General features: G+C 40.2%; 1 protein-coding gene across 1 annotated transcript in view; it reads left to right on the forward strand.

The window, feature by feature from the left end:
• ift172 (intraflagellar transport 172) overlaps positions 1-25,916 on the forward strand; it is a 144,172-nt gene that overhangs the window by 99,547 nt on the left and 18,709 nt on the right. The window contains exons 30-40 of the mRNA XM_055635509.1: positions 474-616; positions 8,229-8,322; positions 12,027-12,091; positions 12,178-12,358; positions 13,648-13,757; positions 15,340-15,469; positions 17,962-18,060; positions 20,099-20,208; positions 20,547-20,610; positions 22,348-22,434; positions 24,928-25,044. Of these exons, the coding sequence (XP_055491484.1) occupies positions 474-616; positions 8,229-8,322; positions 12,027-12,091; positions 12,178-12,358; positions 13,648-13,757; positions 15,340-15,469; positions 17,962-18,060; positions 20,099-20,208; positions 20,547-20,610; positions 22,348-22,434; positions 24,928-25,044 (1,200 nt within the window). The remainder of the gene's footprint in view (positions 1-473; positions 617-8,228; positions 8,323-12,026; positions 12,092-12,177; positions 12,359-13,647; positions 13,758-15,339; positions 15,470-17,961; positions 18,061-20,098; positions 20,209-20,546; positions 20,611-22,347; positions 22,435-24,927; positions 25,045-25,916) is intronic.

Consider the following 25,916-nt stretch of genomic DNA (forward strand, 5'->3'; position numbering starts at 1 on the left):
CATGAGTACAATGATTTCTTTAGTGGATTTATTCATGTCTTTATCCTCTTGGTCATACACTGTTTTTCTCTGTTTCTCCCTGTGACTATTATCCATCCGTGCATTTACCCTCACATAGAGGCATAATTGGATAGGCAACAAAAATTTCAGAATGGAGAAATATATAATTGGACATTAGTAAAGGGAGGAGGGATGCACTAATCAGAGCAATTTGGGGAAATTATTCAACATAGCATATAACCTTTTATTTAAATTAATTGATAGTAGATAACTGATTGGGTTGCGTTGTTTTTTGCTGTGGTATTCTAAGTACTAAATTGAAAAGTTCCAAAGTAGACTGCAAATTATTTTTTCTTCTGAGAAAACATCAGTACCCATTTGTACTTGGTAAGTTTTCATTGAAAATTGAAAAATCTCCACAATGTGTGTAATGTGATAATTGATTTAAGAATGTTTGTTTGTGTTTCGTGAAGGTCTCTAAAGCCCATGGGGGTGCAAATGCTCATAAACAGGTTGCCTACCTATGGGCTAAAAATCTGGGAGGAGAGTCAGCAGTTAAATTGCTGAATAAATTTGGTCTTCTGGAAACAGCAATTGACTACGCAGCCGATAACTGGTGAGATATGCTCAAAATAAAATCCTTTCACATTACCATTTGTGCTAAGTTATATGACTTTTCCCACCTACCTTCCTTTGTCGTGTAACCCTTATTTGATTGAATAAATAACTCCCCTTTTGGGATGGGCAAACCGAGTGAGTCAATTCTTAAACCTTGGAACATAATGAATTTATTTTGGTAAATGGTAAACATGTTTTTTGCATTCATCATGCATTCTGCACAAAAAAGCTCTCAGAAGGAGAATAGATTTTTGTTGGGCGTTAAATGTTGTTACTTCTGTGCTTTGATAAGTATGTACTTAAATCTGCTGACTGTAACAGTCACAGCTGCAAGCTTAAAGCCAATCAAAAGACACATAGCCAGTCACAAAATACTCAGCGACAGGCAGCATCTCTGGATAGAAGGAATGAGTGATGTTTTGGATCAACCGAAACGTCACCCATTCCTTGTATCCAGAAATGCTGCCTGTCCTGCTGAATTACTGCAGCATTTTTTGTCTATCTTCGGTGTAAATCAGCATCTACAGTTCCTTCTGACACATTGGCCAGTGTTAGCCATGATGACCAGGGCAAGGAACAGCAAAATATTTGCAAATCAAGGTGGTGTGTGACACAGGGAGGAACTTGACTCACTCGGTTTGCCCATCCCAAAAGGGGGGTTATTCAAATCAAATAAGGGTTAAACAACAAGGCAATCATATGTGAATGGGACAGCAATCTGAGTTTCCACTGCAGCTGCACGACAACCATAGCCGATCTGGGGACTCTTCTCATGCAGATTCTGACTCAATGCTTACAGTGCCCTCCATAATGTTTGGGACAAAGACCTGTCATTTATTTATTTGCCTCTGTACTCCACAATTTGAGATTTGTAATAGAAAAAATTACATGGTTAAAGTGCATATTGTCAGATTTTAATAAAGACCCATTTTTATACATTTAGTTTCACCATGTGGAAATTACAGCAGTGTTTATACATAGTCCCCTCCATTCACACAATCACTATAATACTTTATTAGCCAAGTATATTTTGCAACACACCTGCAGTTTCATTTGCCAAGTCAATCATACAAATAAAAAGCAACGGAACACACAAAATACATTTTAACATAAACATCCACCACAGTGACTCCTCCACATTCCTCACTGTGATGGAAGGCGAAAAAAAAATTCAAATCTCTTCCCTTCTTTGCTCTCCCACGGTCGGGGGCCTCGAGCCCTCCGTTAACGAGACGAACTCAATGTAAATTCCGCAGGCCATGGTTGGAGTGATCCCAGGCAAGGGATCGACTCTGATGTTAAAGTCCATGCCCTGTGGTGGGGCTCAATGTCAGTCCGAGGAGGCCTCCAACTCCATCTCCGGTCGCATCTCCGGCCACCGAGTGACCAGAGATGCGACCCGGAAAACACTCGCATCTCCAGCAAAGTAAGAAACTGAAAATGTGTCTATATAGAAATGTGTCTATACCCTTCAGAATTCATTATGCTACTACCTTCAGCAGTTGTATTATCAAAGAAGATAAGTGAGCCAGTACCTTCAGCAGCCATGAATGCCCAGGCCATAACACCCCCACCACCATGTTTCACAGATGAGGTGGTATGCTTTGGATCTTGGGCAGTTAATTCTCTCCTACATACATATGCTCTTGCCATAATTCTGATATAAGTTAATCTTTGTCTCTCATCTGTCCACAAGACATTTTTCCAGAACTGTGGTTGCTTTTTTAAGTACTTCTTTGCAAACTGTAACCTAGCCATCGTATTTTTGCGGCTAACCATTGTTTTGCATCTTGCAGTGTAGCCTCGGTATTTCTGTTCATGAAGTCTTCTGCGGACAGTGGTCAATGACTAATCCACACCTGAAGAGTGTTTCAGATCTGTCTGACAGGTGTTTGGTGATATTTCTTTATTGTAGGGAGAATTCTTCTGTCTTCAGCTGTGGAGGTCTTCCTTGACCTGTCAGTCCCTTTGTGATTAGTCAAGTCGTCAAGAAAGTTTATTGTCATGTGTCCCAGACAGGACAATGAAATTCTTGCTTGGTGCAGCACAATAGAATATTGTAGGCATAAATACAGAACAAATCAGTGTGTCCATATACCATAGATAATATATATATATATATATACACATAAATAAACAGATAAAGTGCAATAGGCTGTTATAGTTCAGAGTTTGTTTAAAGTTGTCTTTAAGTCTGATGGCTGTGGGGAAGAAGCTGTTCCTGAACCTGGATGTTGCAGATTTCGGGCTCCTGTACCTTCTACCTGAAGGCAGCGAGGAGATGAGTGTGTGGCCAGGATGGTGTGGGTTCTTGATGATGTTGGCAGCCCTTTTGAGGCAGCGACTGCGATAGATCCCCTCGATGGTAGGGAGGTCAGAGCCGATGATGGACTGGGCAGTGTTTACAATTTTTCGCAGTCTTTTCCGCTCCTGGACGCTCAAGTTGCCGAACCAAGCCACGATGCAACCGGTCAGCATGCTCTCTACTGTGCACCTGTTGAAGTTCAAGGGAGTCCTCCTTGACATACCGACTCTCCGTAATCTTCTCAGGAAGTAGAGGCGCTGATGTGCTTTCTTTATAATTGCATCAATGTTCTGGGACCAGGAGAGATCTTCAGAAATATGTACGCCCAGCAATTTGAAGTTCTTGACCCTTCCCACCATTGATATAAACGGGACTGTGGGTCCCCATTCAACTCCTTCCAAAGTCCACAATCAGTTCCTTGGTTTTGCTGGTGTTGAGACCAAGGTTATTGTGCTGGCACCATTTGGTCAATCGGTCGATCTCACTTCTATACTCTGACTCGTCCCCATCAGTGATACGTCCCACAACAGTGGTGTTGTCGGCGAACATGATGATGGAGTTCGCACTATGACCGGCTACGGAGTCATGAGTATAGAGTTAGCACAGCAGGGGGCTGAGCACGCACGCGGCCTTGAGGTGCTCCCGTGCTGATTGTTATCGAGGACGACACATTTCCACCAATACAGACAGACTGTGGTCTGTGAATGAGGAAGTCGAGGATCCAATTGCAGAGGGATGCGCAAAGACCCAGATCTGAGAGCTTGGTAATCAGCTTGGAGGGGATGATGGTATTAAATGCCGAGCTGTAGTCAATGAATAACAGCCTGACATATGAGTTTTTGTTGTCCAAGTGATCCAGAGCCAAGTGGAGAGCCAGTGAGATCGCATCCACCGTTGATCTGTTGTACTGGTAAGCGAACTGTAGTGGGTCCAGGTTTTTGTCAAGGTAGGAGTTGATTTGCGCAATGATTAGCAATGTTACAAAATTTTGAGATTTAAAAAATCAAGTCTGCAATTTATCCCATCAGATAAAGCATAACAATAAGTTTAATTTGACACCAAATTCACTTTCATATCTCAAGTATTAAAAAAGTTATGACCATTTTCATACTCGGAAATTAGCATCTTGTTCCCTATTGATTTTCAATGGACATTACAAAAAAGCTGTGATCTTGGATAATCAAAAGCCCATTTCTTAAGGAAAGATTAACATTTTTAAATAGCCTAAGTGTCCAAAGATTATTCACAAATAATTCACAATATAACATGATTTTTATATCTAATTTACATTAATTTATAGGCCAAATGGAAGGAATTTAGTGTTCAATTGCTGTAAATAAATGCCCATTTAAATCGTCTTTCTAGTGGGTTCATGTGGAACGCGCTGGTTTAGAACGTTGACATAGCGCTGGATTAGCGCCCTCAAATGCCGAGAAAAATACTGCTGGATATAAAAAGCCCAAAATGAGCTACTCGCTATAGATAACTTGATATATAGGGTTATATATATGCCCCATTTAATGTAAAAATAAGGTACATACCTTTAATTGTTTGCTCTATAAAACCCTGGGGCTGCGAGAGGTTGCGGAATGAAACGGTAATTTTAAAACTATTAGAACTATATTATCGAGGCCTATAAAACTAATAATACCTTTTGCGACCGGGTCTTGCAGCGATTTTTCGTTAATGATTTACTAGGCTGAACATGTGCGATTAGTACAGCCTAGTAAAAATCGCGTTTTAAACCCGCCCCCTCCAAACAGCGCCAAAATCGCGGCCATGGCTGAGGGCAGATTCCCAATGACGATTCAGGTAGGTTTTGTAACATACCTACACTGATCAGCCTCTCAAAGCACTTCATCACCACGGACGTTAGTGCCACTGGTCGATAGTCATTGAGGCACATCACCTTACTCTTCTTGGGCATCGGTATTATTGATGCCCTTTTAAAGCAGGTGGGAACCTCAAACCTCAGAATTGAGAGGTTGAAAATGTCCGTAAAAACTCCAGCCAGTTGGTCCGCACAGGTTTTTAGAACACGACCGGGTATACCATCAGATTTGTAAGCTCACCAGTGCTCTCTTTCTTCTTAATGATGTTCCATACCAGTGGGTGGCGCTTTGATGGCAGCCTCGCCTACAGTCTGTCTTTTTTTTGTTATTTTTAGTGTGTTTAAAAACTATGTGTCAATGTTCTCTGGTTTGTTTTATGTGTGTGGGTGGGCGGGTGGTTCGGGCGACACCTTTTTTTCAATCACTTACCCTGTCGGAGATGCAATTGTTTTCCGGATTGTATCTCTGGTCGCCCTGCGGCCTAACATGGAGCTGGAGGCCTTGCTCTGGACTGACTGTGAGCCCCACCACAGGGCGTGGACTTACCATCTGAGCTGATTCCTTGCCTGGGATCGACTTTAACATCAAGGGCTTGCAGTCTCGGGTTGAGACCGACGTCGGGATGCTCCAATAGCACACGACATTCGACTAGCACCGACCCGGGGTCGGTCACCCGGCGCAGGGGAGCTGAAATTCCCACCCAAAGCAGGAGCTTGATCAACCCGACGAGGAGGTCATGGGAATAAGATCGTCCCATCAACAGAGGGTTAGAGGCCCCCGACTGCTGAAAGACACAGAAGAGAGAGATTTAATTTTTTTTTGCCTTCCATCACTGTGAGGAATGTGGAGAAGTCAATGTGGTGGATGTTTATGTTAAAATGTGTTTTGTGTGTTATAACCATATAACCATATAACAATTACAGCGCGGAAACAGGCCATCTCGGCCCTACAAGTCCGTGCCGAACAAATTTTTTTTCCCTTAGTCCCACCTGCCTGAGAGATTCCCTTCTCATCCATATGCCTATCCAATTTTTTTTTTTTGCCTTCCATCACTGTCCACTGGAAGCTGTGGACACCGTACCACTCTCTGAGTAAAGAAATGTTTATATTTAACTTCTGTCCCTTAAAATCATGTTTTGTGTGTTCCTATTCTGGTAAAGGTCCCTTATATTGACTATATGGCAAATCAACTTGTCTATCCCATCATGATTTCAAAGACCTCTATCAAGTCCCCCCTCAACCTTCTGCGCTGCAGAGAATAAAGACCTAACTTATTCAACCTATCTCTGTAACATTCAACCTATCTCTGTAAATTCTGTGTTCTGGTGGTTTATATTAGTATGACTATATGGCAAATCAATTTCCTCATATGTTGCAATAAATTATGATTATGATAAAGTATGATTATGATTAAACAGTTGATTTTCATATACCTAAGGTTTGGCTGATGTCTCTAACAGTTTTATTTGTGTTTCTCAGTCTCATAATGGCTTATTTGACTTTCATTGGCACTACTTTGGTCCTCAAGTTGATAAACAGCAATAAACGTTTTCCAAGGAGATGGAAATACTGGAGGAAAGACTTGGTGCTGAGAGCTCTCTTATACCTGCCTTAAGTAGGCAATTAAACACACCTGAGCAATTACAAACACCTGTGAAGTCACGTGTCCCAAACATTATGGTGCCCTGAAATGGGGGGGGGGGGGGGGGGGGGAGACTATGTATAAACACAGCTGTAATTTCTACATGGTACAACCAAAATGTACAAATATGGCCTTTAATAAAATCTGACAATCTTTAACCACATGTGATTTTTTCTATTACAAATCCCATATTGTGGAGTACAGAGGCAAATAAATAAATGATGGGTCTTTGTCCCAAACATCCCTAAATTATGCACAATATCACTATCTGAGCTGGTAACTTCAAGTGTGAAATCAAGTAACAATTTGTATTTCTCATCACTGCCTTCATGCTCGACCTGCAATTTGATCAAAGTAAATTTCCTGGAAGTTTTTTGTTTTTTTTAAATTGAAAGGAGGTAGAGCACAGGGTAGGATAATGATAATCAGAGTGCAAGTTTGAGTTAAAGGTCCATCTCTAGTAGTAAATCTGGAGATTATGCTTTGAGGAGGGAATGATGTATAAAATGGAAGGTTAGGCAGGAGACTACTAACCACTTCATTGTTTGTGGCCAAGGCAGGCTATGGCTTCAGCTGTTTTATTAACAGGCTCCTATTTTCTCCTCTATGGAAGTTAGGACATGAATATGTAGTTGGGCGCCTCCAGTTATTTCTTTTTATCTTTGCTTGTACATGGAAGGGAGAGGTGAGGATATCAGTGAATGTCTTCACTATGTTTTGGTCATTTAATGGTCATGATTGAGTTGTTGCCAATGTGCATGCATTCTGTGACATGCTAAATTTGAGAGGAGACAATGGAGGATGTGAATATTAAGTATGATGTTTGTGAAAGTCTGCTCATAGGAAAACAATAGATATGTGGAGAATTGAGCGGTGTCCGAGACTGTGTGCATTTGATATAATATGGTCTCTGAAGATGTATTCATGTACACCAATAAATCTTGATGAAATTTATTTTGATCCTGCATCCAGATCCTTGGGAGTTAATTTAGGGCACCGATATTTTGGCCTGTCTACTTCCACTGTGATCTTAAGGGTCTTCAGTAACTTGAAAGATACCAGGCTCTATGAGGATTCCAATGCAGCATCTAACAAATTCTGTCTGTTATCTCCCTTGAAGTGTCATTCTTCCCTTTTTCGGGATGCATTCAATGAACAACTGCTCTAGCCACAATACTCCTCCCTCTTGAAGGACAAGGCTGTCTCAGGTAGCATTGGCCATCTCTAAATCTGGTTAGGAAGGAGCTGTAGATGCTGGTTTAAATCAAAGAGAGTCTGATTAGTCAGTTAGTTAGTTAAATCTGGTTAGTTACTCATGATATTGACCCCTTGCAGCCATTGATCAGTGGTTCTGGTGGCTGGATGCAAAAGACCTTCACGGAAGGCTTGATATAATATAACAGCTGAAGCCATGGCCTGCCTTGGCCACAAACAATGAAGTGGTTAGTAGTCTCCTGCCTAACCTTCCATTTTATACATCATTCCCTCCTCAAAGCATAATCTCCAGATTTACTACTAGAGATGGACCTTTAACTGCTAGTTACGCAGTCAACTGATATGTATTAGTGCCAGTAATTTGCAAATCGAACTGAACACTATGGTATAGAAGTACTTTGGCGGAATATATAAATGTATAGTTAATCTATAAAATAATTCACAAGCTTTGCAGGAATAATGTAAGCTTGCTAAAAATAATTTTGAGGTGATTATTGGGGTTGGAGGGCATGAATTATCTGAATTATCTGATTAGAACTTATACATTGCAATTTAAAAAAATTATTAAGAAGCCGAATGTTGATGTTGAATAATCATTTACAACATTTGCTTTCAGTTCTTTCGAGTTTGCTTTTGAATTGTCACGATTGTCAATGAAAAATAAAATCCCAGATATTCATCTCAAATATGCCATGTATCTGGAAGATGAGGTAAATGGTTATTTTCTTTATTTAGGTTTAACTAATTTTGTTCTACTGGAAATGTTATTTAGAATTTTTATATGTGTGCTCATCACTATAACAATATAGTATAATATAATTTGTTCTTATTTCATAAATGGTGTGGAATTATAGACCAGTTAGCCTGACATCGGTCGTGGGGAAGATGCTGGAGGCAATTATAAAATATGAAATAGCGGCACATTTGGATAGCAGTAACAGGATCGGTCCGAGCCAGCATGGATTTACGAAGGGGAAATCAGGCTTGACTAATCTTCTGGAATTTTTTGATGATGTAACTAGGAAAATGGACAAGGGAGAACCAGTGGATGTAGTGTACTTAGACTTTCAGAAAGCATTTGATAAGGTACCACATAGGAGATTAGTGGGCAAAATTAGGGCACATGGTATTAAGGGTAGAGTGCTGACATGCATAGAAAATTGGTTGGCAGACCGGAGTAGGGACAAAGAGGGGATTAATGGCAGCCAGTGACTAGTGGGGTACTGCAAGGCTCGGTGCTGGGACCGCAGCTATTTACAATATACGTCAATGATTTAGAAGAAGGGATTCAAAGTAACATTAGCAAATTTGCAGATGACACAAAGCTGGGTGGCAGTGTGAACTGTGAGGAGGATGCTATAAGAATGCAGAGTGACTTGGACAGGTTGGGTGAGTGGGCAGATGCATGGCAGATGCAGTTTAATGTGGGTAAATGTGAGGTTATCCACTTTGGTAGCAGATTACTATCTAAATGGTGTCAAGTTGGGAAAAGGGGAAGTACAACGGGATCTGGGGGTCCTTGTTCATCAGTCAATGAAAGTAAGCATGCAGGTACAGCAGGCAGTGAAGAAAGCGAATGGCATGTTGGCCTTTATAAGAAGAGGAGTTGATTTAGGAGCAAAGGGATCCTTCTGCAGATGTATAGGGCATTTTTGAGACCACACCTGGAGTGTTGTGTGTATAGGGCACCTCCCTAGCTGACGACCTGAACTCCTTCTACGCTCGTTTCGAGAGGGGCAACACCACTCCAGGTCTGCCGACTATCGACAATACCGACAGCAGGCTGGCTACAGAAGCTGAAGGGAGGAATATGCACACATTCTCGCTGTCCGAGCACGACGTGAGCAGGGCACTGACACGGGTGAACACGAGAAAAGCTGCAGGCCCCGATGGCATCTCGGGGCGAGTACTCAAGTCCTGTGCTACGCAGCTAGCTCCAGTGGCAGATGGACAAGTCCGTGGTCCCTGCCTGCTTCAAAAAATCCATCATTGTACCGGTACCAAAAAATGCCTCCCCAGCCTGCCTGATTGACTATGCCCTTACCTGGGTCAAAAATGCTTTGAGAGGCTGGTGTCCATCTTTGGTCCCTCGGAACAGATCACTATCTAAATGGTGTCAAGTTGGGAAAATCACATCGGGGAAGAAGCTACAACGGGATCTGCACATCAACTTCGGGGGGTCCTTGCCAGGCCCCATCAGTCAATGAAAGTAAGCATGATCGCCCCAGGTACAGCAGGCAGTGAAGAAAGCGAATGGCATGTTGGCCTTTGTGAGAGGTGGCTGATCTAAGTTGCCAGGAGTGAACATCAGAAAAAACGAAGGAGCTTTAGGAGCAAAGAGGTCCTTCTGAGTATAAATGGGGGATCCAGATGTATAGGGCATCTGAGGTTTTGAGACCAGGGTGAGTAAGGCACCTGCCTTTAGTATTGTGTGCAGATCCTCCAGTCTTCTATTTTGGTCCATTACCATCTGGTTTTGAGCTCTGCCAAGGACAGAAGGCTTCTTGCTGTTGAGGGAGTGCAGCGTAGGTTTACAACATTAATTCCCGGGATGGCAGGACTTCCATATGCTGAGAGAATGGAGTAAGGGCTGGCCTCTTCCCAGAGGAAATTCGGACTCTGCCTATCTCACCAGGATACAGAACGTTTTTCCTTCTATTAATCTTATCCGGGAAAAAACATGTGTGTTATAAGATTATTAAGTGGTTTGGACACTGCTCGTATGTGATGTGCAGGAAACAAAATGAGTTTCCAAGGATGTTGGGGCAGCGTAGGTTTACAACCAGGGGCGGGATAGGAGTTTTTAAGAAGAATGGGGTAAGCCATTCTGGAGGATCAGAGGGGAACGGGTTTGGACATGCTGAGACGAGTCCCAATGTTGGGGGAGCCCAGAACCAGGAGCCATAGTTTAAGAATAAAGGGTAAGCCATTTGGAACGGAGACGAGGAAACTTTTTCTCACAGAGAGTGGTGAGTGTGGAATTCTCTGGGGCAGTGGAGGCCGGTTCTCTGGATACTTTCAAGAGAGAACTAGATAGGGCTCTTAAAGATAGTGGAGTCAGGGGACATGGGGAGAAGGCTGGAACGGGGTACTGATTGGGGATGATCAGCCATGATCACATTGAATGGCGGTGCCGGCTCGAAGGGCCGAATGGCCTCCTCCTGCACCTATTGTCTATTGTCTAGTACAATAAATTTGATGGCTGAGGTCACTAGACACGCTCAATGGATAACACGTCCAAAATGTTTCGTCATTTCACATTTTCTTGAATTTCTTGTGGATGCGTTGTTATCCGTATGGGTGGACAATAGCTGTTTGTGAGAGTAACATAACATCTGAACATTTTTATTTTGGGGGTACATCCAAACCAATGAGCCCAAATTTATGGTGCCATTAATTTTTAATTAATTGATGGTTTTTTCATCAAATATTGATAGTATACCATTAGAAAATAACTAAGAAACAAGTAAAAATACATGAAAGAAATTTATGAAATTACATGAAAGAAAATACATGAAAGAAATACACGAAGAAACCAAGGAGTAAACAAGGATAGGATAGCAAATTTGTCCTTGATTGCTTATGCTAAAAGCCCTTGCATGATATTAATGGGAGCCAAGTTTCAGAAGGTTGCATCATGTGGCCTTTATGATAGGTTGGGGGGGGGACGACCGATGAGCTTGAGAGCCCATTGTTATCATTGGCATCGTCCCATTGTGATGTCATTGTGGCAGTCGGCAGTCAGCTTGAGAGCCCATTGTGATTGGTGCACTGAGGCATTGTGACATCATCACTGTGAGAAGGCTGGAAACTGTCTTTGAGAAGGCGGTTTTGGCTGTTTATTAAATTTTAACGATTAATAACTTCGAAAATATAGGGGGAAATGCGACGGGAAGATGTTTATCGCCACCAGGAGAAAAATGTCAGTCGGATGTGTGAAAATGGGAAGGCAGTGGCCTAGCGTTTGGAAGAAGATAGGAATTAACCCACACACACACACACACACACACACACACACACACACACACACACACACACACACACACACACACACACACACACACACACACACACACACACACACACACACACACACACACACACACACACACACACACACACACACACACACACACACACACACACACACACACACTGTTTAGTTATATAGAGATGCATGTTTCGCACAAGTAACCAAAAGCAGTTTTTATTCTCCCACAGAAGTTTATAAAATGCCACGAATCAATCAACAGGTCTTATTATCAAAATGATATCAGAATTTGTTGTAAACCTTGTGGAAACACTTTAAATTTAATAAATTAAAAAAGAAAAATGCAGACGCATCATAAAGATGGTTTTGCTTACACGTTTACTAATTTTGCATTACAATATTTATCATGTTTCACAATTCCAGGGTAAATTTCAAGAGGCAGAAACTGAATTCATTAAAGCGGGAAAGTCTAAAGAGGCTGTCCTCATGTGAGTCTTTCGTCTTATAGATCTTTCATGACATTAGTGAATATATTTTGTTTCGTATAGCGTAACATTCAGTTTGCTTTTCTAAGGTATGTACACAACCAGGATTGGGATGCTGCACAGAGAGTGGCAGAAGCACATGACTCAGACAGTGTAGCTGACGTCCTGGTTGGCCAGGCACGATTTGCCTTTGACCAGAAAGAATATCAAAAGGCTGAGGCATTCCTCCTGAGGGCTCAAAGACCAGAACTGGCTGTGAAATATTACAAGGTCAGATTTTTTAATACATTTTGTTATTACCATTGAAAATTAACATAATTTATCAGGGATTGCCATAAAGGCACAAGAGGTGCAAATTTTATACATGAGCACATTATTTATAATTCACAACGTTAAAATGCCATTTTTAAAAAAGTCAATAATTAATGTATCCTTTGCACATATTTGTTATATTCAGATTTCGTAGTAGCAAGTGTTCAAAATCGGAGAGTATCTTTAGGGAATATTTCTCCAACTTCTGTCCGAGGACTAAAGTAAAATAAGGATGAAACCAATGTTGCCAATTCCAGTGAAAATTACAGTAGCCATGAATTTCAAAACTATTACTGGGATGATAATAACCTTTCTGCAAGTACAGCTAAATCTTCTCAAGGGAAGTTAAATCTATATTTTGGCAGAACATAGCTGATACTGTAGGTCATGCACCAGGATTCCCAAGGATTGTGTGTTCCCAATGATGAATGCACCCATGGAGACACCAGAAACTGCAGATGCTGGATTCTTGAGTAAACACAAAGTGCTAGAGTAACTCATCAGGTCAGGCAGCATCTCTGGGGGATACGGATAGGGGACGTTTTGGATTGGGACTTATCTTCAGACTGAATAAGGGGTGAGGACAGGACAAAGCCCGGCATGTAATAAGTAGATATAGATGAGCGAGGTTTGATTGGCAAATGGGTGGACAAAGGCTAGAGATGGAAAGGAAGGGGGTTAGATAAGGAGAGTGAAGAATAAAATGTAAAGCCGAGAGAATATAGGTGGAAGTGGACAGGGGAAACGGGAAAGGGGCGACGAGATAGTGGGAGAAATGGGTGGGGAGTATAAAAGGGGGGGGGGGTGTTATACAAAATTGGAGAATTCATACAGTTGGGTTGGAAGCTATCCAAGCGGAATATGAGGTCCAGTTTACGTGTGGCTTCTCTCTGCCAATGGAGGAAGTCCAAGATAGATAAATCCATATGGGAATGGGAAGGGGTTAAAATGGCTAGCAACCTGGAGATTCAGCCGGCCTAGGTGAACTGAAAGCAACTGTTTGACAAAACGATTGCCAACTCATAAATGCACTCTTTTGAGTATTGAAGGTGGCACACCACAAATTGTTTCACTCTGATCAGTCCTAAAAATCATAAAGATAGGTACAAAATGCTGGAGTAACTCTGTGGGACATGCAGCATCTCTGGATAGAAGGAATGGGTGACGTTTTGGGTTGAGACCAAAACTCAAGCCTATCCTATTTTTAATGGATTATAGCCTTTTTTACTTGAAAATCTTTGCTGCAGGATGTTGGAATGTGGAGTGATGCTATTAAAATTTGTAAAGAATACATTCCCAACAAGCTGGAACAGCTTCAGGAGGAATACGAACAGGAAGCAATGAAGAAAGGAGCAAAGTGAGCATGTGACCTGTTTATTATGCAAATGTTTGTCATTTTAAGTTTTGTTAGCAAAAATGTTATATCATGTTGTATATAACTTCTTATGTGTGTGTGAACATGCGTGCGCACATGCATGAACCATTTTCTGTTTGGAGAATTGGTTGTACATGTATTTTGATCAAAGTCCTTTGCTAATTGGAGTCCCAAGTTCCTGAAAGGAAGAGCTTAAATTGTGCGACATTTGAAAATGTACTGAAAAGCCAAAAAATGTATGTGCTGGAAATATGAAATTACAATAGAAAATGCTGAAACTATTCAGCAGGACAAGTAGAAACTATGGAGAGAGAAACAGATAACATTCCAGATTCATAACATTTCTTCAGAACTAGGAAATGTAAAACTTGGATATGTTTTAAATGGGGGTGGTTGGAGAGAACAAAGGATATGACTGTTAATGGATGGAAATGAAAATAGAATTAATGACACAAATGAAGGTGCTGTCACTGGCAAAATATGACAATGTATGGTTAATTAAAGCTAATTTGACTGGGAGATATAAATAAAAGATGAATGCGAATGAGGAAGTAAAAATGCAGTGTTGGAACTGTGAGATACAAAGCTCCAAAGTTGTTGGCAATCTCAAGTAAAATAATTTGCTGTATGCTCCGATCCTGTTTCTTTCAGGAAAGTGATTATCAGAAATTGTTGAAATCATTTTTGAGTGCTGAGGGGTGAAAAAGCTCACGTTGTATTTCCTTGGAGCAGTGTAAAAGGTGAAATACAGAATGGGACTGGGAGGGGTATTAGTCACAGGAGGGGTTGTACATTCAGTGTCACCCTCTGGAACTGAACAGAGGTGATTTGCAGGTTACCTTGCTTCTTTTCCAGATAATTGATGAATTCTGCTCATATCATAACCTTATTAATAGCTGTAGTCAAAGTGAATTCAATGTATACTATCGTGGAGATATGCATAATGGTTGGAGAAGCCTTTGCCAATGATCATCTATTTTCAGTAGCTGCAGTTAATTAATTGGCACAAAGTAAAGATTATTGAATTTGATGGTCCTCTAACTAATATAAACTGAAATTTATCAAAAGTGTAAAAGTACCTGCCTTCAGAATCACTAGTCTTTAAGATTTTATCGAAAATTTTTACAATAAAGTCCCTGGTCTCATTTGCAGGCTTTTTAGGAACATCACATATGCTATCAACCATACAGCTACTGTTCTTCAATGTATTTCTTAGTTTGGTCATTATGTAGTTTAATCTTTGGATACAGACACAAAATGCTGGAGTAATTCAGCGGGACAGGCAGCATCTCTATAGAGAAGGAATGGGTGATGTTTCAGGTCGTGACCCTTCTTCAGATCTTTGGACAATTGGTTGTTTTGAACAGAAATTAGGATAATGTATAATTGTTAATGTGTTATATGAAGTTCTAAATTATTTTTCCACTTACTCAAAGCAATATTATACTACAGGGTAACAAGTGTTATGGTTTCCTGAAACAGTGCACAACTTTCTATTGAGGCATTAAAGTACTTTCTGCCCTATTGATTTAATACTCAATAATGTCATTATTTTATTTCACAGGGGAATTGAAGGAATAGTTGAACAAGCAAGAGAATGGGAGCAGTCAGGAGAATATATCAGGGCTGTGGAATTTTACCTTAAAGTCAAGGAGACAAATAATCTGGCTCTGATGGAGAAATGCTGGATGAAGGTAAACTATGTGCTGCAAATTAAGTTCAGTATGGTCAGTTGAACATTGATATTGATGATGTCAGTTGTGCAATCTTCATTGGTGAGTCTGAATGTGGCTGGCAAGACCACTCCTCGAAGCACGCATACTGAAACAGTGGGGGTTCAGGAAAGATGGCAGGTAAAATGCTGAGTCCTTCTTACATTCTCTGGCTCTGGTGACTTGGTCCCATCATCTGCCTTCAAAGTAGATACAGGCCTTCATGCTCAATGCACACCTGCTTGATCCGACCTGGGCGCAAGACTCTTGTCAGAATGTCAGTGTATTTGAGGCTATCTTTGATATAATCTTTGTATCCCTTTCTGGGACATCCCTGGTTCCAGTGGCCTTTAGAAGAACTTCACGAGGACCTGGCATGGCACACGAGAACTGTCCATGGATTACATAGCCTGGCCAATACAACTGAGTCTTTAGGTTACACAAAAAAGCTGGAGAAACTCAGCGGGTGCAGCAGCATCTATGGAGCGAAGGAAATAGGCAACGTTTCGGGCCGAAACCCTTCTTCAGAGTCTTTAGGTTCATGGTCTCAATGCGTCTTTAGGTTCATGGTCTCAATGCTGACCTAACCGGGCCTGTCCAGAACTTCCAAGTTTGTTACTTTGTCCTGTGTGACCTCATGATTTCATGTGGAAACACTAAACCTGTTTGATGAGTTTCCTGTAAGGTGTCCTATAAGGCTTGTTTGTGCGACTGCTTTGTACACTTTAATCTTGATTGACAGCACTGTAATTCATCATACAAGAGTGCAGGCAGCTAAGTGACTGAGCAGCCTTGCTGCATTGAGCTGATGTTTCCATGTCGAGAGAGCCATCAGAAGAGATGGCACTTCCCAGGTACTTGAAGTGAACGGCAATCTTCAGCGTTCATTGATGCATATGCTGAAAGGATAGGTTACAGAGCCCAAAGCAGGTTAGTATTGGTCCTTGGTCTTGCTGAGACTGAGGTGATGGTAAAACTGAGGTCTTGGGCAAACTTGTTAGTGCAAATTGTGCCTCTGAGATCAGTCTCTCAGGTGTTTGGGTCATGCTTTTGGTCTGCAGTGATCGTAGAGCGAGCTGTGCAGTCTATCTCAAGTGTATTCCTCTTTCAAGGTCACGCAGGGCACTCATGAAAATCAAGTTGAACACGATTGGAACAAGTACACAACTATATTTCATGTTATTTGAAATGTTAAATGTTTTTGAAGTGTAACTGCTGGAGAGGACAAGACCGACCATGTCATCATGTGAAAGGCGAATGATCTGGATGAATTTCCTGGGACAACCGTGCTCTGATAGGATGGATAAGTGGGGTGTACTTCGATAGCTGCCTCAATCTGCTATATTTCCTTTATTTTTGAAGAGGGAGACAATTGTAGTATCTTGAAAGTCTTGTGGCATAGTCACTTATTCCCAAATACTGGTTAAGATTTCACAGACTACATCCAGAGTCTTGAGGCCAGCTGCTTTGAAGAGTTCAGCAGGAAGACCATCCATGAACAACAGTAGACACATAATAAAAGGAATCAATACTTTTGATGTTCACTCAGGAAGCTCACAGCTAATTGGTTCAATTCCTTTTGGTGGATTTTCTTACTGAATTATAACTTGTTAATATAAAACAATTTAACTGCTAAATGATAGGCAGGTATTATTTTTGTTTGTACAACAACATTGTGGTTGTGGTTGTAGTTAAATATTATAAGTGAAAAATTAAAGATATGTAACTCCATACACTACTGCGTTCATGAAAGCTAAAAGACTGTTGTTGATAAATAGAGCGGCACGGTGGCGCAGCGGTCGAGTTGCTGCCGTGCAGCACCAGAAACTGGGTTTAATCCTGACTACAAGTGCTGTCTGTACGGAGTTTGTACGTTCTCCCCATGACCTCATGGGTTTTCTCCGAGATCTTCTGTTTCCTCCCACATTCCAAAGACGTATAGGTTTGTAGGCTAATTGGCTTGGTATAATTGTAAATTGTCCCTAGTGTGTGTAGGATAGTGTTAATGAGCGGGGATTGCTGGTCGTTGCGGACTCAGTGGGCCAAAGGGCCTGTTTTCCGCGCTGTATCTCTAAACTAAATTAAATGTGACCCATTGAACTTGTGTCATGGTTGATGCTATCACTTCGAAAATGAAAGATTAGAAGCGAAAATCTGTAATCCTTTATTAGAAGTTTACGCGGTAGGATTTTTTCCCTGGGTGCTAATTCATGTCTGCATTCATCGGCCTTTCTGTTTTATTTCAGCCCTAGCATTTAGTCAAGCTGTTTATTTTGCTGTTTTTTGATTGTCTCTTATTTTTCTGTTTCTGGTTTAATTAATCTCCCTGTTTTGTATCTAAATATTTCACAGTTATTAGATTCTTACAGTCATATCTTTAAGTATATCAGCCCCACCTATCTGTTTCAGTGTTTTTTGTTAACTATACCTCTCATACAAATATTTGTTGCATTAATGGATTCTCTGTTTTCCAGGCTGCAGAATTGTCCATCAAATTCTTAAACCAGGAGAAAGCTCTTGATGTTATTCAGACAGTTGGTCCTCGGTTGATTGAAATACAGAAATACAATTTGGTATGATTTGTGATTAATCTAAATTATGTTGTACATTTAAAATTAACTTTAATTTAATAAAGAAACACTGCAAATGCAGAGAAATATCTGAAAAATATAAATTTTTTGGATCGAGACAGGATGTCAAACTATTTCCAGATAATAAAACAGATTAGAAATCTAGAATTTGGAAAGATATCTATTGTAGGTAATTCTTTATAGATGCTATGGAGACCATAATATTTGACAAATAATCTGTGTCCCTGGATAATAATAATATTAATAAAATTAACTCACAATATTATTTCTAAAAAGTTGTAAGTAGTAAAGTAGTTTTCCATCCTTTTGCCTCTTCAGACGCTGCCTGTTTGAGCAGTTTATTTTTTGCCCCAGATTCCAGCACCTGCAGGCTCATGTCTCCCCTCCAGTCGAGTTGCCTTTGAAACTATCAGGTTGTCATAAAAGCCAAAACGTTTTTATGAATATCCGTCAGCAAAATAAACAAGCAATCTTTACTTTTGAGCTCTTTTGTGATTCTTGTCGCAAGTCAATGTGGTTAACATTTATCAACCCTCTAGGCGTAGCAAGCTGCTCAGTTGAATCAAAGTGGTTCAGTACCATCTTGTTAAAGTCAAGTAGCACGGGCAATAATGCCGCCTTATCAGCAATGCTGAGAATAAATAGAAAGAAGCCTTGCCAACATGATCAAGATTTTTACAGATTATTTCCCCCATGATTTCCTAATTGGACATGTATTTATGAATAGGAGTAACCTACAAAATATTGATACTGTTACACTCGCTCATGCTCTGCCAGTGACTTATGTGGACTTTGTACTGAAAATACATTTCACATCTCTTAGATTTATTTCGTCAATTTTAGTTTTGATCGACCTCAGATTGGTGAAAGAAAAGATCTGGCCATGTAACATTGATTCTTCCATGTCCTTGTTAATATATTGTGAAACTAGATTCATATTATTTACTCAAGATCACAACAACCACTGTTTTGCTGGAAATTATTCCTTCTCAGTAGGTGTTATTTTATAAAAATGTATATTAGACCATTAATTAGAGAATTATGAATATTGATCAAGCAGTTCTATCTCCAAATCCAAGGAAGATCATGTTTTAAAAGTTGAAAAATACCGTTTTAAACGATCGAGAAATACTCTGAAAGTTTTACCACAACTGAACAAGAGGTTATACTATAAAATCTTACTTAAGAGTCAAGTTACATATACCAATCGAGTGAGGCGGTCAGAAATGTTGTATGACATAATGACCTATATTAAACTAGTGCACTAAGAACATTAAATAGCGTAACATAATGCACAATGTTTCAGATTTAGATTAGTTTATTGTCATACCCACCAGGGTGTAATTAAATTCTTTGTTCACATAAAATATGTTGACAATTATGTTTTCAAGTCTTTTTAAGAATGTTAGCTCAGATCACATTTATACATAGACTGGCTTTTGCAAAGTAATGTGAACATTTCAGAGGTTTATTTCACAGGCTGCAGTGTGTGACCTTGGACTAGAAATGCTGGGATTGTTGACAGTGGCATGTTGAACTGCCAACATTTACTTAATAAAATGTGTTAGGATTTTAATGATCTCTGCTCAAATGCAGACATCCCAAACGTCCTGGCTGAATCACTTTGCCAATTTTCCTGTTGCGCTCCACATGCCGTTGAGTGGCAGAATACAAGCTTACTGCTGGTAACTGTGCTGAATGAGCCCATTCATTTGAATGGAAAGGGATGATTGTGAAAAAGAAACAGCATGTATAATATAATGTACATTTATTTTAATCAATTGAGTTTTCTTGAACTGTTAAAAAGTATTTTTTAAATATATTTCAGGCAATTCAATTTTGATTTTTAGGGAATTTTAATAATTTTAATAATTAATAATTATAAATTTAAATTATTTTTAATTGTCGTTTAGCAGTCAATAATGTTCCTGAATGACAAAGATATTGGAAACAACTTTGACAGTTAGCAAAGCTTGGGGATTATCAGTGTTATATTGTGATTAGAATAATTGTTTCCTAGGCTGCGGAATTGTACCTCAACATGGATCTCATAAAAGAAGCAATTGACTGCTTCATAGGAGGAGAAGAATGGAACAAAGCCAAGCGTGTGGCAAAAGAACTTGATCCCAGGTAACAACCTTTAAGCTGCTTTTTGGTACAGTAAGTATTCCAGCATGATTAAAATACTTTTGAATCATGCTATATATATATGACAAATAAGTCATTCAGTCCTCTTGGTTTTTTGTCCTGGTCAAATGTATCTCTTAACCGCACCATCCAACCTAGATATATCACATTTCATTGATGTGACAATACAGTGTGTGGGTTGACTGTTGCATGTATATAGAAAAAGCAACCGTAAAGCACTTTCAATAGCCGTGAAGAGTATTGGGGCATTGTGAAGTCTGATAGGCACTGCTTAAATGCACATACTTTTTAAATCCAATTTTCTTCATTATTTTGTTCAGATTTGAGGACTATGTCGATCAATGCTATAAGGAACATTTGAAAAATCAAGGCAAAGTGGATTCGGTGAGAAATTGATTTGTGTAGTACATTGACATGACATTATTTTTCGTTACGCATTTTGTATTGATTTATTTTATTCCTATTGAGTACTTTGGGCATTAAAACCTGAAGTTTCTATAATATGTAGAAGAGATATGAAGAAATATCCTAATATTAACTGCTAATATGAACTGCTAATCTGGGTAAAAGGTATAGAGAACATGAAATTCCTGATATAGTCAGAATATACTAAGTCCAGCGGGAACGGTATGAGGTATGGTGAGAATCGGGAGATTCTCCATTTACTTTCAGGGAAAGTACATTCAAGAGTTAAGGAAAAGGAATATTAGTGGAAGATCATTATGTGGTTATGATCACAATTCAGTTGATCACATTCTTATGGGAAAGGACAAAGACAAAAGAGGAGTGGGTCAAGTTATCAAATTGAGATCTAACAAATGTGGAATAGAACCAGCTACATGAAGGTAAATCAGAGTCAAAACAAAGGGAGACCTTCAAGACAAAGACTTACAGTGCCCTCCATAATGTTTGGGACATTATTCATCAGACCCATCATTTATTTATTTGCCTCAGTACTCCACAATTTGAGATTTGTAATAGAAAATATTACATGTGGTTAAAGTGCACATTGTTAGATTTTAATAAAGGCCATTTTTTTACATTTTGGTTTCACCATGTAGAAATGACAGCAGTGTTTATACATAGTTCCCCCCATTTCAGTGCACCATAATGTTTGGGACACACTGGTGATGTCCATGTATCGCAGACTTCAAGCAGCCATTGCATGCAATGGATTTGCAACAAAATACTAAACATAACTACTTTCATTTACATGACATTGCTGTGTCCCAAACATTATGCTGCCCTGAAATGGGGGGACTATGGATAAACACTGCTGTAATTGCTACATGGTGAGACCAAAATGTATAAAAATGGCCTCGCAGGACAGTCAGGTTTGTGGATTTTGGGGAGAAGGTAAAATTGGGCCGTGCAGGGTTGGGGAACGATGAGGTTGGAGGCTTGGGAGGGCAGGGAGCCGGAGGCGATGAAGCCAGTGATGGTGTTTGAAATAATGGCCTGGTGCAGGAAAAATATTCCCAATGTTGGGCGAGTCCAGAACCAGGGGCCACAGTCTAAGAATAAAGGGGAGGCCATTTAAGAATGAGGTGGGAAAAAACGTTTTCACCCAGAGAGTTGTGAATTTATGGAATTCCCTGCCACAGAGGGCAGTGGAGGCCAAATCACTGGGTGGATTTAAGAGAGAGTTAGCTAGAGCTCCAGGGGCTAATGGAATCAAGGGATATGGGGAGAAGGCAGGCACGGGTTATTGCTTTGGGACGATCAGCCATGATCACAATGAATGGTGGTGCTGGCTCGAAGGGCCGAATGGCCTTCTCCTGCACCTATTTTCTATTTTTCTATGTCAATGAGGTGCAAGCAAGTCCCAAGAAAGCAAACGTGGCTGTGGTAATGGGTCTGGGTTAAGATGTGGTCATCAAGGAAGGGGAAAGTTTTGATAGTTTTAACCTCATGATTGAATCAATTTCACTTAAGTGAATGGGGTACCTTTTGGTGAATTGGATGTCCAAGGTGGTGTTGGGTTTTAAGCCTTTTCTAAATTTCCTTCGAAGAGAACTATTGGCTTTTCAAGGAAAATGAAGTCTGGTAATTTACAATTGTTTCTTCCAGCTTTCCTGATAGTCTCACCATATAATTTGTACATATTTAATTGTTTTACAGCTGGTTGGAGTGGATGTGATAGCGGCACTTGACATGTATGTTGAACGAGGACAATGGGAAAAATGCATTGAAACTGCTAATAAGCAGGTGGAGTGGAGCTATTTTAGTCACCTATATTACTGTTGAAATAATACTTAAGCACAACTATTGCCTCTGCTTTCAAATGCCATGTGTTCAAGCTTCAAAATAACATTTTAAACATGTGGACTTAAAATGTTGTGGCAAAATATCAGCATAACTGCATTCATTCTTTGCATAACTGCCCCCAACTTAAGGATTTCTATGTGAACACGCATTTCCTGCTGTTCCAATAAGCTGTTGATGGATGGTCTTTTGATAGTATTGGTGAAAATTTCCCATCTATTCAAATGATGTTACACCTCAATCTTTAAATACCATTTCAATATTTATAATATATTTTTTAATATTTTCATAATATTCTGAGGTGTTTATACAATGTTAGAATGTCCCAATGTAAATAATCTTTAATCTGAAGAAATTGTAAAGGCGCCTGGTTCTGTTGGTATACTTAATGAATTTTATTAGTATTAAGTTATACGATACTCACAATGGATATTGTATGGAGATTACAGTGAACTATCAAGGTAAATGTGTCATATCAGTATCAGTATCAGTATATCTTTATTGTTATTTCCTGAGTACTCACATACCCAGAGGAAACAAAAAAACGTTGCTCAACCAGTGTCCGTTCAGTGTGCAGTACAAATAACAACAAGTAAATAGAAATAAAATACATATATCATGAACAAATTAAATTATACAATTATAGTGGAGACTTAACCGAGTCATGTGGTTTTTAAATAATGTTCTATTATTTAAGATCTTTGGAATACAACATTAGCTCTTCCTTTGAGTAAAGCTGTAGCAGTGCAGCTAGTTCTTAACTGAAATGCCTGATGAGCCACTCAATTTAAGGCAAACTGGGGATGGGCAATAAATACCAGCCTTTCTAGAGAATTATATCAGATTCAGATTCAAACTTTATTGCCATTGTGCAGTGTACAAGTACAGAGACAACAGAGGCAGTTGGCATCTCACCCAGAAGTGCTAACACAGAATAATGGAACAGTAAAATATATATATGTATATACTGTAGCAGTAGTGCAATTTTCAGGGAGGGGGGAGATTAGTCACTGGGGGAAGGAGTGTCAGGGAAGGGGGGAAGGGGTGACGGGCAATCACCAAGGTGCAGAGTTAAGCAAGGTAACAAGGGAAGAAGCTGTTCCTGAACCTGCTGGCCCGGCAACGGAGAGACCTGTAGCGCTTCCCAGATGGGAGGAGGTCTGTGGTTGGGGTGAGAGCAGTCCTTGACGATGCTGCGTACCCTTCGTAGACAACGCTTGCTCTGGACAGACTCAATGGAGGGGAGTGAGGAAACGGTGATGCGTTGGGCAGTTTTCACCACCCTCTGCAGTGCTTTCCGGTCGGAGACAGAGCAGTTGCCATACCATACTGTGATACAGTTAGTAAGGATGCTCTCGATGGCACAGCAGTAGACGTTCACCAGAATCTGAGGAGACAGATGGACCTTCTTTAGTCTCCTCAGGAAGAAGAGACGCTGGTGAGCCTTCTTGATCAGTGTTGAGGTATTGTGGGTCCAAGAGAGGTCATCAGAGATGTTGACCCCCAGAAACCTGAAGCTGGAAACACGCTCCACCTCCGTCCCGTTAATATGGATGGGGGTGCGCGTGACACCCCTTGTGGGCCTGTCCCAATGAGCCAATGAAATTCACAGGTCAGCACCGGCTCCAACCTACGAGAACCTCCGAGAACCTTCGACCTCCCGGCAACCCACTAGGACCTCCTGCTGACCCACCTACAGCTCGAGAATTCTCGCTGCTGTCCATGGCGGCTTCATTCTAGTCGCAGCTAATTTTTCAACATGTTGAAAAATTCATGGCGACCATAATGAGGCCGCGACGAGTTCCCAGAATGCGGGAACTCCTCACGACCATGAAGGGGACTCTCCGGCAACCACCCGCGAACATGTGGCGACTGCATAGTCTCCTGCAGTCGCCTAAAAAGTCGCCTAAGTGGGACAGGCCCATTATACCCACTAAATATTGTTTTATTATACAAATTTTGGAACAAGGGCAATGCTTTAATTCAACAGTGCTGTTGAAACCATTAGAAGTGATGTGGAAGAGGGTCTTCCTTGTCAACATCCTTGCTATAACAGGGTGACCAAAACTGAACACAATATTTCTGATGTGGCATCACCAACATCTTATACAATTGGACAATTGTAACTTAACATCCCAACGTCTATACTTCTATACTTGCTTCTTGGAAAACCACTATACTTATTTACATCAGGTCAAATAGGAATGAGTGGATAGTTTGGAAGATGACTCATACATGATATAAATAATGATCTAGACCATTTGGGTCACATGGGTTTTTTTCCTGTAATATAAATTCTTGCAATTCTTTGTATAATCAGAATCAGAAGTCCAGGAGATAAATAATTAAATTTACAAGTAATTTATTTCTGTTTTTTGCATGCTGGGCTTCTCAACATTTATAATACATGCTAAAACTTGTATAAACTTGTTTTAGAACTACAAAATTCTTCACAAGTATGTGGCTTTGTACGTTACACATCTTATCAAAGAAGATCATCCGGAAAAGGCATTAAGTCTATATGTTCAACATGGTGCTCCTGCTAATACACAAGTAAGTGAAAATAATGAGACTAATTTCATACAATAGATCTTCCAAATAATCTCCTCATATATGATTCAGTGAGGAATCAATTTTTGAAGAATGATGTATGTGCTAAGCTAAACTAACACTTATGTAGGGATTTTAAGAGAGTTAGATTTATCGCTTAGGACTACAGAAATCAAGAGATATGGGGAAAAAAGCAGGAATGGTGTACTGATTTTAGATGATCAGCCATGATCATATTGAATGGCGGTGCTGGCTCGAAGGGCAGAATGGCCGACTCCTGCACCTATTTTTCTATGTTTCTATGATTTGAGGTCCAACATGAAGGTCACAATTTCAAAGATGCGTGTTGCAAGTATAATACTAGAATTGAATTCATGAACAATTTTTTCTCAACTGTTATTTAGAAGAATATATGATTATGGCCTAAATAAATGAATTTAGCAGTAATAGAGAGGTTAGAGCACACGGCATTGGGGGTTCAGTATTGACGTGGATAGAGAACTGGCTGGAAAACAGGAAGCAAAGAGTAGGAGTAAACGGGTCCTTTTCACAATGGCAGGCAGTGACTAGTGGGGTACCGCAAGGCTCAGTGCTGGGACCCCAGCTATTTACAATATATATTAATGATCTGGATGAGGGAATTGAAGGCAATATCTCCAAGTTTGTGGATGACACTAAGCTGGGGGGCAGTGTTAGCTGTGAGGAGGATGCTAGGAGACTGCAAGGTGACTTGGATAGGCTGGGTGAGTGGGCAAATGTTTGGCAGATGCAGTATAATGTGGATAAATGTGAGGTTATCCATTTTGGTGGCAAAAACGGGAAAGCAGACTATTATCTAAATGGTGGCCGATTGGGAAAGGGGGAGATGCAGCGAG

This window comes from Leucoraja erinacea, chromosome 5 (genome assembly GCF_028641065.1).
Source record: "Leucoraja erinacea ecotype New England chromosome 5, Leri_hhj_1, whole genome shotgun sequence".
In the NCBI taxonomy this organism is placed as follows: domain Eukaryota; kingdom Metazoa; phylum Chordata; class Chondrichthyes; order Rajiformes; family Rajidae; genus Leucoraja; species Leucoraja erinaceus.